The sequence below is a fragment of the Drosophila guanche genome, unplaced genomic scaffold (assembly GCF_900245975.1).
Source record: "Drosophila guanche unplaced genomic scaffold, DGUA_6, whole genome shotgun sequence".
Taxonomy (NCBI): domain Eukaryota; kingdom Metazoa; phylum Arthropoda; class Insecta; order Diptera; family Drosophilidae; genus Drosophila; species Drosophila guanche.
The window spans coordinates 5,404,743-5,417,289 of record NW_022995751.1 but is presented as its reverse complement, the minus strand read 5'-3'; the positions used below and the strand labels follow the sequence as shown (position 1 = coordinate 5,417,289).

Here is a 12,547-nt window from a genome sequence, read left to right as displayed (position 1 = left end):
TTAAAATCCCACACCTAAATCTCATGAATTTTCATAATTATCATTTCTCTGAACATATTTATTTAAAGGGCATCCTTATCTTCGACTCTCCTCCGTGTCTAACCCACCTCCCTGTATGGTTTATATATTTATTGAGGGTCCCTTTTTTCAGTTTGCTGTTTACTCTCTTTGGCCACTTCCTGGCTTTTGTTCTTCTTTTATTTTTGTACTTTTTTTGTTTTTGTTGCGGTGGCTGTTTCCTAATTATTATCTCTGGAATTTTTCGAAAAAATTATAAACTTTTTTCGCATTCTCCTACTCCCCACTGTCCCATAAAAAAAACGTCAATAAGTTTGAAGGGCCTTAATTATTTTGTTGTTTAAGCTGTCGCTCGGTCAGTCGCTCTCCCCCTCTCTCTCTCTCTCTCTCCCTCTCTCTTTCGCCGGCCAAAAAGTTTGTTCTAGAAGTTGGCTCTATCGTTGTTGACCCATTTGGCAGGAGAGGCCTCTAAACTCTCGACTTTCGACAGGAACTCCAACTGCAAGTCGAACTACGAATAGAAAAGTCGGAGGGGTGGGAAAACTTTAAGAACATTTTCCGATAAAAAGGCAAAACACTTTCGGAGCCTCCCCCCCATAATCATTTGTGGCATTGACAAGTAGTTGCCGCCTGCATTTAGAAGCACAGCATCAGCAGACGGAAGGAAGCAGGCAGAAGGCTACAGTCATGAGGCAGGCAGCATCCACACACCCTTTTTGTACCCCCAAGGACAACATCAAAGGCTTTGCATAACAAATGCATTGTTTTCACTTCAAGTTCTCGGACTTGTTCTAAGTATTGTTCCATCCGTCCGACCATCCATCCATTTTGCTCGTTCAAAAGCTGTTCGTAGCACAGCAATAGAGAGAAAGAGAGAGAGAGAGCGAGGCAAGGCACACATCCTGTTTGCTTAAAAGCTTCCTGCTGCTGGCTGCTGCAATCGTTACATCTGGGACGGGTGGAATCGGGCACTGTATGTGTCCTTGCAAATGTGCAATTATGCCACATGCCCCACAAGCGCCCCAATGCCACAGATCAATAAAGTGCAACTTGAGCACATGGAAAAATGTCAACGATTGGCCAAACAAAACGCAAATTCCTTCTGGAGCCATGAACGCAAAGTCTTGGTCTCGACTCATCTCTCTGTTCCTGGCCCGCTTGGACATTCGAATTTATTTGCAAAAATAATGCCCATCATTGTTAATCAAAAAGTGACAACAGAGACGGAGACAGCAGACAGAGAGAGAGAGTGCGAAAGAGTGAGCGTAGTAATGCTGGTCAACCATTGTTGTGCCGTGCAGTGGCCGGTTGGCCAACCAGCCAGACATTTGCTTCTAGTCAGGAATTCAGCTCGGATCTGGCTTTTGGCATTGGCTTTGGCTTTGGGCTAAAACTCGGACTATGGCCCACTGATGCTGCCTGCCTGCCTGACTGCCTGCCTGCCTGCCTGCTGTGTTTATTGGTATGCAACTGGCAGTGTCCGACATGTCAATGGGGGACACTCTGGGGCATGCCAATAGCAATCGTTCGGGGGCTCCACAGTAAGCCAAAACTTTATTCTTCTTCCCCTGCAAAATTCATGCAGAAAGTAGGACGAAAAATTCCTAAAAATTCGTAGCTATTTTTAAATAATTTTTAATAATAAAAATATTAAAATTTAATTAGTAAATAATTTTAAAATATTTGTAGAATATGAATTTAATTCTTTTGTTCCCATTTAAATATCCACAAAATATACGGGAGTAAAGTTTCTAACAATGTAAGCTTCAATAGTGGATCCGTGACCGCACCAGAGAACAGACACAGACTCCATGGCCCATGCTGCTTCCTCTACACACACACACACACACATGGCCATGTGCTTACACTCGAGAGGAGTCTGTCCCTAACAATGGGAATGGACATTGGCAAACACAACAGCAACAACGACAGAAACAACAACAGCAACGACACATAGTGGAGGCGACCCTCGGTGTGGCACTAACAACAATGGGGCACAAAATTGCGGCTGTCATCAGTGGAGGAAATTTGCATTTTGCACAAATTGCAATACGTAAAGCTCCATGTTACGCTCTCTTTCTCTCTCTCTCTCTCTCTTTCTAACACTCTCTGCCTCTCGCTCTCTCTATTTTCTATTATCTGTTGTCCTTTAGTTTTTGGGGCTTTTATTTTATTGAGCCGCATATCAAATGATTATCGGGGGGTTGGTGGTGCCGCTGCCGCCTTTATATGGGGTATATGGGGTGTCTATGGATATATGCAGTAGGAGACTGGAGATCTGTGGGATAGATGTGCGCTTAACAGTGGAATTATTTGAAACTCATTAGAGAATGCAATGAGGAAGAGTGGCAGGCGCAGTGGCAGTGGCAACACTAGAGGGAATGGCATTGCCATTGCCAGAACAGAAGGAGTGCCAGTGGCAACAAGGAAATTGCATTTACAGCACCCGACACACAAGCACACAGGACACATGCATATCAATTAAGTTCGTATCATACTCTTACCAAAAAGGGTAACTGCGATAAGGAATAAATCTAGAAAAATACACTAAAAAAAGACTAAGGTTCTGACGACCTTTAAAGTAAATCTTAGTAACTCGTGAAACTTGTTTCTATATTTCAGAATTCCTTCTGAAAATATACCTTTAATGGAGGGTATTAAACGCTTCCACAAGCCAACGTCTGCACTTTTCTCTACAGTTTTCTATTGGTTTTCCTGCGTGTTAGTCGACGCCCTGACAATGAGCACTGCTAATGGGGCACCACTGCCATACTGGGGCGTGTGCCTCATTAATGTTGGAAGACCAGCCTTCCCCCCGGCACAGCTGCCGAAAAATTTCGAATGCAGTTAATCGGAGAGAAATATTTTCCCACTCAACTGGCGGGTTGCAAGTTCCCCCCAGAGTTGCATGGCAAATGGTAGGAAATTAGAAATCACGGAAATCAGTTTCCACCCCGCTCCCTACCGCCCTAACATTTCATTGTGCAACGAACCGAAGACTAGTTCTAGGACAGAATTACGGGGGGTGTGGGGCCGTGGGAGTGGGAAATAATTCCCATTGATTTGTGCCCAGGTTGAGTACGTCAGTCCAGCAAGTGGATTCAATAATTCAATCATTCACAGGCGAATGGATGTCAGGAGTCTGCGCTGCACTTGCAACACAGCCCCATTCGCGACGTTCATTAGTCGCGTGTTAATCATACGCCACGTTGCACAAATCTCAACTGGGAAGCTAATTAACGGGGGAAAGCACTAGAAAGAGAGAACCAGAAGTGGCATATCGATGGGATTTAATAGATTTTCAGTTTGACATTTTGTATATAAATCGCACGGGTGGGGTGGCATGCCCCCACGTTACACGCCCACACTTGTGGTTCCACATCCTTTTATCCTTTTTTGATTTATTGGTTGAATCCTTTTTTTCACCCGAACGTGCCTTGCATAATTATTTCTCTACTCTGTGGGTTCTATTTGAATTTATTTCACGATATTTCCATTCTTTCCTGCCAACTGAGAACATACGCGGCTGTGGTACCATTTTCCAGGGCATACATTTCCCAATTCCAGTGGAAACCATTCGAAATGGCCACAAGGGGTAGCAGAAATCCAAGAAGCAAAAGCATTAGCAAATAATTGATGAAAGATTTCATCTCTGAATTGAATTTAACTTTCGTTTCCATTTGTATTTCCCATAGAATAACTTTCGTGGGGCGCATGTCACTTGGTCGATTTCCAGATAGCAGCTAAAGACAGCAAAGAAATTAATCGGTGTACTTCCCAGATGTATTTTGCACTCCCTTACCAGCAGGTCTATTACATCCAGCGTCTGTTCGTAGCGACTTTGATACCTATGGGATTTCCTGCAGTCCAAGATTCTCTTGTGGCACGGCTGCGATGTATTCCATAGGCTCTCGAAGAAACGATTTCTTTCGATTTTGAAATCATTTATTACAAGAAAGAGGCTGCAGATCAGTAGGCAAACATTTGCTACAAAACTCAGCTGCTTAACCTCAAAGGCCAGGAGCACAACCCTTTCCCGATGCTCCTCAAAGACAGGCTCAAACAGCGTAAAATTCACAACGAAAGTGCCCGAAATGAGGACCAAAACCGAGAGAATATGCACACTAAAACAATAGGCCACATCCCGTTGTATCCGTCTTAAACGACGCTGATGTCGGAGCAATTTGATCATCATAATCCACTTTTCTGTGTAGTCTAGTGGCGCCACAAATGCCTGAAGCATCACCACATAGATGGACTGCAGCCAAATGTAGCAATTAACATGCAAAAGTATCTGCAAATACCAGCAGAGCAGGAAAATAAGCAGGAAAACGTACTGGGGGTACTCCTCCGATGACAGTTGCCAATAAAAGATGGCCAGCAGCTCCACGGTTATTAGACAGGACCAGCAGAAAGCTCTCTTTACGGCCACACAAAAGAGCAGGCCCATGGTGCGCTGCAGCCCTCGATGGACGTGCAACATATCATTGAGTATTTGCAGCAATGATCTCCTCAGCAGCGCATAATAGATGCCGGGCAAGGCATACACATAGATCTTGTATCTGTCCATTATCCAAAAGTCAGCATCTATATATCCGAGCAGGATAATGGCGCTCCACAGGCTACAGATGTAGCCACAATAAACGAGAAGCTGCTGTCCAAGGGCAAAGCGCTGTGTGGCCTCATCGTAGCGCAGATTGTAGAGGCACAGCAGCTGGCAGATCCACTTTTGGCCATTGAAGTAGCTGACAATGTGGCACACGCAGAGCAGCTTGTGCAGCGGCTGTTGTGGCATGTTGCAAGCAACGACTGAACGAAGAAGCAGCATTAGGCAAGGCGGAGCAGGAGAAACAGGAACGAGGAAAAAGTGGTAACAATTTGGTGAGTACTTAGCCGCTAATGTGATGACTGGCGACTACAACTAGGGAGCCGCTGCCTCTGCCTCTGCCTGTCTCTGCTGTGTAAATGCTTTTAGCTGCTGCTGCTGCTGCTGGTTGAAAATGTGGAAAAGGCACGGATAATTGATGGCTCTGCCACACACAAGCACACACAGAAATCCACTTCAATTAGCGGCTGCTGTCCCTTCCGAATGCCATCGAATCGATAAGTTTTCACTCGCTTTAATATTTAAAGGAAGGAAAATAAAAATATGGCGAATGGTAAGGACAATAAGAATACCCTGCGAGAGATTTCTTTTGCAAAAATTCACCCTTAATTGCTCAGACACTCTGGGAGTGAGAGAAAGAATCCTACTTGGGGGATATTCAAGCATCTGCTAATGGTTCTGGGAGAATAATAAATTGCAGAAGAAAAGTGAAAGTAAGAGAGTATGAAAGATAAACTCTCTCTATACCATTGGGACCTTTTGCACACACTTCATTATAAATTGAACTATTTATCAACCCACAAGGTGTAATCTTAGACTATTTCATTGCCAAAGGAAGCTCTTTTCTTTGCACAAGTACAGCCCCTAGAGCATGCCCCAAAATGAAAGGGTATTTAAATACTTCACAAGCGACAGAGAAAAAGCAAAGACCAAAGGAGACGTAGCTGTCAAACCCACCTCAGATTTGCGTCGTTCACGTAGCAAACTAATTTATTTGCAAACTGGGAATCAGGTAAGGATACGGGGCCAAAGGGCAGAGAGAGGACACCTTCAAAAGAGGAAAGACTGAGAGAGGAAGAGAGAGAGAGTGGAAGAGCGGGTGAAAAAAAGTGTAAGCTCGGTCAAAACCAGAGTCCCGGCGATTAATTTGTTCAAGTCTCAATCGCTGCTTACTCTTTCCCACGTGCCGCACTTGTCACAAGCTTGCCCCGTGCCACAGTTGCCACTGGGCTGCTGCTCCTGGGTAAGAGATTTGCATGCACAGAAGGACACGCTGAGGCATGAGGTGGCATATCGGGCCATGTTCATCGCAGCATAACCCAAAAATGTCAAACTCAAGCGGAGGAGGATTGGGTTCTGCTGCTGATGCTGCTGCTGCTGCCCCTTCCTTCGCTGCTTAGCCTCTTCCATTTAGCTCCTCCCTTCATTGCTTTCCCTTCTCATCCCATCCATTCCTTGGCATATCTCAAGCTTTCAACTTTCACCTCTCGCTGTTTACTTTGTCATTTCAATTTTGAATTCTTGTCGCTGCTGCTTCTGCTGCTGCTGCTCGTCGCTTGATGGTGCCGCTTTTCTGTGGCATTTTTAAAATCCTGTACATGTCGTCTGAGGCACGGCTGATGCCGCCCAAAGAATGCCTCAAAGAGGGACGCTGCCCCACTGTTGGTGTTGGTATTCAATAAAGAGCGAGGCAAAGCCAGAGCTCCATGGCCTCTTCTATGGACATCGCTCTCCGGAATCCGGATGGATGGCTGGCTGACAGGCTGAAAGGCGTACAAACAGACAGGCAGGCGGAGAGAAGCCCAGAGTGAAGAGCTCTACGGATGGGCATGTTTGTCAAACAATCATTAGAGACGTCACTCGCTGGAGTATGCCCGCGTGGGATTGGCACGAAAACATCACAATCACCGTTAGGCAGATGGGCTGCTGACGAGAAGAGAGAGATAAGTGGAGAGGGAAAGTGCGAGGGGAAGATGCCACTTCACACCTAAACAGAGCAAAGCGCAGATATCTGTCAACCGCTTTATTATGCGCGACTTAAAGCGGAGAGGGGGAGAGAGGAGAGCGAACGGCAGGTATGAGAGACCCTCATTATGTATATGGAACGGAAGCCTCACTACAGACGATGAAATACGTGCAGATTAACTTCCATTTAATGGAGAAAATTCTACAAGGAGTTGCCTTTATTTTGTGCCTAAACATTCAAAGAAAATCTTTAAACCCATAATTCAAGAAAATCCATAAAAACAACCAACGGAAAATTAAAGAGAATCCATAAAAACGTACGTAATATCAAGAAAAATCGTAGCAAAACATTTCATTATTTTCAAAGCTTTTTAGAGAAAACCCATTAAATAAAACCCAAGAGTTGGCTTGAGAAATGTTATTTTCAATAAATTTCAAAATGTAAATATATCACCTCTAGGCTTCTCTCACAAATGATTTAGTTTAAATAATATTAGTTCCCAAATAGAACAATCAGTCTACCAGTTTAGTTCTCCCTGTACACTCCACTTGCTCTCCTTAAATTTCCATATTCCAGTGCCACAGCTGGCTGCCACATTTAACATTACACCCTGGCAACTGGAAACTGGCAACTCGCAACAGTGCAACAGCAATTTTCATTAGCTTAAAAACTTTTCCTTACCTAACTAAATTTTTAATAAGTTTGTTTGTTTGTCTGTTTTTTTTTTTGTGTTATAGCCAGTGGGCAGTGGACGCTCCCATTTATCCGCCCATTTCTCCGCTTTTTATGCAGAAAGAGCATTCATAAAGGCAGAGCAAAGAGTGGCAGAAAGCGGCAGAGAGTGAGTGAGCGCATCAAAAACATGCATAAATCATCAAAAGCAGCCGCGCTGACAACTAATGAAAATATGCAAAAATTTATGGCACACTGAAAATCGGAGAGAACTGCAGAAAAAAGTGTTTGGATAAAGCGAATTACAATAAAAATAGCAAACAAAATTCTCTAATAAAAATAAAAGTAACTCGAGGAAAAAAAGGACAGCGAAAAAAAAATACCTAAAAAATATTGAAAGAAAAATATCAGAAAATCCCGAACAAACCAATAAAAAGAAGAGTAAAACTAACAAAAAGGAACTAATAAAAAGTGGAAGTAAAAAAGCAAAAGGAATGAAAAGGGCCGCCGAAACTAGCCAAAGGGCCAAAAAGCATTTAAATTGAAAAACTGGCAGTCGAGAAAAATAAATTCATTTGCTTTATGCATGCCACACGACACGCGAGTGTGGAACATAAAAAAAGTGCAATGCCATGTCCCGCCCCATGCAGGACCAAGTGGACCAAGTGGCAAGTGGCAAGGGCACCGACAGACAAAGGCACAGACACCGACACCGACAGGGGATATGCGGCTGGAATTTTATGTGGCAGTTTATTTTTCGGGGCGACACTATCACACAGGAAGAGGGCCTCCTGCCGTCTCCTCAAAAAAAAAAACTCTTTTTTGCTCTTTTGCTCCAGCCCTTTGCAACTTTTTGTTGCAGGTGCAGCAGCAGTAACAGCAAAAGGTAGGAAGCTTCTGGGTCCAGGGTCCTGGCTCTGGTGACATGATGCCGCTGCAAAAGGGACGAGGGACAATGCGGCCATGTATAAAATTTTCCACAATTGCAATTTGTAATAAAAACATGCAGTTTTTTGTGATTGTTATATGCGGAACCACGACACACACACCACACATGCCCCATGCCACCATGTTGCAAATGGCTAGTGGCAAGTGGAAATGGGGCATTCATATATGCAGACAATCAAGGGAGAAGGAGAGCAGCAGCGCATCCCGTAGGAAAGTTACATGCGTGTAAAACCATTTGCCGAGCGATGAAAAAAGATATGGGGACTACGACGTATCTTTACAACAAAGCGAAAGAATGGAGAAGAATGCCGGCAGAATGGTTGGGTTGTCGTTTCGGTTGTAACTATGGGGGCGCTGAAAGAGGTGAAAGAAGTGACCTCCTCTTATGGCTTTATGCCATTTTAAGTGCTCTCTCCATTTCATAACCATATCCCCCATAGCCAAAATCCACTACCCACATCCTGCACATCCTTATCCCTGCAACCCCTATCCACCAGCCACATCCGAGTGTAAACTATTAAAGCGTTTCGTTGCTCCCTCCCGCCCGTTCACAAATAAACAGAGCGTAAAATATTATTTGTCAGTCGTTGTATTTTTTTTGCAGGTATTTTCGCTGCGCTGCTCTACTGAGCACAAAAGTACTCCAGGGAGCAAGAGACAGAGGTGAAAGGTTAGAGGGAGAGATACACTTCGAATTTAATGGTTCAAGTGAGTAAAACTCTTTTTAAGCAACTCAATTAAATACTTTTTACGATTAGCAACTCAATTGAATGTGTTTACGGTTGCCAAAAGTTTACTTTTATGGAAGGTTAAGTATTTGTTGGCATATTCTTTGAACTACTACACAAAAAACAATCGAAAGAGTTATTTTTGACGAGAACAAACGTTCTAAAAGTGGTAAACGATTCTTTTATGGTGTGTAAATGATGCCATTTGTTGTAAGTAGCTTCATAAAATGTAGAGTTATCACCTCATGGGTACGCAATGTATCTATTCCAATGTGAAATTGAAAGTATTTCCATTTCCCGCTTAAAGTAATGGCTCTACATTATGGCATAGATACATTCCCATCGGTCCTGCGTTTGCTTTCCCACCGATACTTAGTTTCATTTGATTCTGCCACATGGAAAGTCACGCCTCCGCAGCTCAGGGCTTCTGTTTGTGTCATTTGATGAGCGTGTGGCACACAATCGGACGGATTGGCCTCTATTTGGGCTACTACAATGTGGGCTATGCGGAGCAGCAACGTCGCTTCCTGTGCGACGAGCAGCTCTATGTCCATCTGATGGCTCTGGTGAATCTGCTGGCCAGCCTGGCCTACCTCTCGCTAAGTCAACTCTGGATCTACGATCCATTTGTGTTTCTGTTGTATGTCCCATTGTATGTGTACTTCCTGCTGCTGCGGCGGCACTTTACGGAGCTGCTAAACGAGTGTGCAACGATACACAGAAGGATCCAGCGGATCCTGGGCACACTCCTTTGTGTGAGCATTCGACGCGAGTGCTTCTACACGCTCGCATTGATTGTCATGTTCATTTTGTTGCTCTCGTGGCAGCTGCGAATGTACTCCTTCTATCAATCGTGCTTTATTGGTGGTGTGGCCTTCATCTACTACCTGGAACTGATCTTCTTTGGCAGTTATCTCTTGTGGCTGTCGTGCCTCTATCGTTCGCTGAATACCTTCCTGCTGCAGCACATGCGAAGCGATCGCATGGGCATCCTCAGGGGACTGTTGCGCGAACAATCCAGCATTTGTCGCGTTCATCGCCGGGTTGCCCGATATTTTGGTCTACATTTTGTGAGCTTTATGGCCCTGCCTGGCATACGACTGCTGTTGATGCTGCTGCCTAGTGCGGGGCAGCAATTGAGTCTGCAATTTATCTACATGCTGATCCTCCTGCTGCTGCTGGCCTTGCTCCTGTTGATTGCCTCGAATCTCCAGCGGCAGCAGAGGAGCTTTCAGCGGAACTTTCTACGCCTGCGGGACGATCCCAACCATTTTGTATTAAAATCTTGGCGCCTGTTGCAGCATCGTACGCTGCCGCAGGCCTTTGGTGTGACTCTAATGAGGCGACGGCAGTATCTAAAGAGGCAACAGGATATTGTAACTATAATGGTAGGAAAATTTTCAATTTTCTGTACATAAATCCCATTCTTTATTCTCATTTTCAGTTCTCTACAAATTTTGCTGCTACTCAATTGGTGGCACAGCCTCTCTTGCTTGCTGCTGTGGGCTGCAAGTTCTGTCTCTTCACACTAACTCTGGCCACATTCAGGACTCTGCTCGTCACACACCTACGGGAGTTGTTGCTGCTGCTAACCCTTCGCTTATTATTCTACAAACACTTTCATTTGTATGAAAATGGTGACGATTCCCACATCGATTCAAATGGCAATGTAACGCAGACAATTAGTCAGGTTTATCGCTTCTATTTCTATGATGAATTTGAGTGAATAAAGTGAATACACTCACTTTGATTACCAATTACCGTCCTACTTATTGGTCACCCATCGTTCCCTCAGTTATCGTTCGAAATGTCACGCATTCACTGGCTCTGGAAAGCTCTCCAAGTATTTCGGTTTATTTTCCATTCTTTCGGGTTGCTGCAGCTACGTTTTAGCAGAACTCAGCGACTGTTTACCCACAGATACAATTGCTTCAGATACATTCCATTTATCTTGGTTGTGTGCATCTTGATTCTGCATCAATTAGCCCGCAATCGTTTGGAAATGGAAAATACAATGATGAATACCCTGGAAATTGAATCGCGTCCACCTGCAGATAGTTTTCGCTTAAAATGCGAGTATCTGCGTAGTCTAACGTATTTTATGGCCATGATTTGGGCTCTGGTGCGTCATAAATCCCTCTGGCATTTGGTCAATCAATCACAAATGGCCTACAAGCAACTAAGAAGCCTTTTGGGAAGACATTTGGTACTGGAATGCACTTGGAGGACGCTCATCTATGGCGGAATTCTACTTTTCATGCTCTCCCTTATGGGCTACAAATTGTTATGGCTGGAATTTCCACTAATTGAAAATGCAATGAATGCCCAAAGAAAGATGTATACGACCAAAGAAATTTACAACATTGCGAACTATCTAATGGGTATTCCTCGACTCATATTAGTACTGCTGATAGCCCTTCACATCCTCTATTATCTGTTGAATGCAGGTTGGCTTCAATCTTTGCAAAATCTACGTCTAGATAGAAATCTAAAATGCTTTCAGCTGCTTCTACGGATGATATTTCCTGTACAAAAACGAGTCAATCTCTTGGCGGGGTTCTACTTCCGAGTATCTTATGATTGCTTTGTGTTTTTAATTTCCATTCGCACTGTAGAATTTTTGCGTCTCTTGCGATTCGATTCGAATGAATTGCTGCAGCAGCAAAAGAGTCGAGACGATCTGGAGGATGAGGCGGCATGGAATGGCATAGATTTCGAAGATCTCCCAACCCCAACAGAGCGGCTAAGAGAGTCCATATATCTGTTATCCTGGCATTTGGCCTTGTGGCTGCTTCTCCTAGCTGCTGCACAGCTACAGCAGTGGGAATATCAATCATTGATGGACAATTTCTGGCAAATCAAGTTCGAGAAAAGAAAAACCAACTTTGAGCAAAATAAAATCAACTCTGAGCAAAGGAAAACTGGAATGACATCTTATTTGGATATAATTGATATTATGGCAAGTTACAATATACCTTTATCCTGACCTTTATTGGCTTAAAATCTTTACTCTTCTTTTGCAGTTCCATTCACAAATCGCCATTTTCGATCATCAACGAAATTCCATTTGTTTTCTCTCTGGGAGACTTACAAAACGAACCTCTTTTCTCACTTTAAATACAATTTTGGTGCATTTTAAATTGCTACTTAACATCGTAATCTTCACGGCCATCGTTTACTTTGTACAGCAAGCGGAAATAACAGAACTACAATCGTACCTCTGGCAAAAGGAACACTCGACTAATCGAGAGACAAATTAAATGATAATTAAATTAGTGTATAAATAATTTATGCCACAAGCCGCAGCAACCCACAAAAGAAGCCCCTTCGGTCATGGATCTCCGACTTTTCTCTCACCTGCCGCCCAATTACTTAATGAATTCACAACACACAAGGAGAAAGGAGGAGACGAAGGAGAGGCTGGCTGGTCGTCGGAAGTACCTTTTTTTGGGGGCTTTGGTTCTTCCATTTTAATGACCTGACCTCAGAGGACTTTTCTCGCAGTACCCTCCTTAGACCTACAAATAGCATCCCAGACATAAAAATGCGGACAAAAACTTTTGCCATTATGAAACATAAAATAAAATTTGGTAACAACAAATGGCCGCC

The 12,547-nt window shown here is 43.8% G+C and overlaps 3 protein-coding genes across 3 annotated transcripts; 2 read left to right on the top strand and 1 right to left on the bottom strand.

Moving 5' to 3' along the window:
• Positions 1-439: 439 nt before the first annotated feature.
• On the bottom strand, positions 440-4,813 carry LOC117587158. The gene is made up of 2 exons (XM_034277664.1): positions 3,821-4,813; positions 440-529 (listed from the first exon to the last, which is right to left on the bottom strand). The coding sequence occupies exons 1-2, from the start codon at positions 4,811-4,813 to the stop codon at positions 440-442; spliced, it is 1,083 nt and encodes a 360-aa protein (XP_034133555.1).
• A 4,520-nt stretch (positions 4,814-9,333) lies between these two features.
• On the top strand, positions 9,334-10,664 carry LOC117587168. The gene is made up of 2 exons (XM_034277680.1): positions 9,334-10,326; positions 10,383-10,664. Exons 1-2 carry the CDS (start codon positions 9,334-9,336, stop codon positions 10,662-10,664), a joined length of 1,275 nt encoding a protein of 424 aa, XP_034133571.1.
• An 81-nt stretch (positions 10,665-10,745) lies between these two features.
• Positions 10,746-12,198, top strand: LOC117587157. Its single transcript, XM_034277663.1, has 2 exons — positions 10,746-11,897; positions 11,962-12,198. Exons 1-2 carry the CDS (start codon positions 10,746-10,748, stop codon positions 12,196-12,198), a joined length of 1,389 nt encoding a protein of 462 aa, XP_034133554.1.
• Positions 12,199-12,547: the final 349 nt, after the last annotated feature.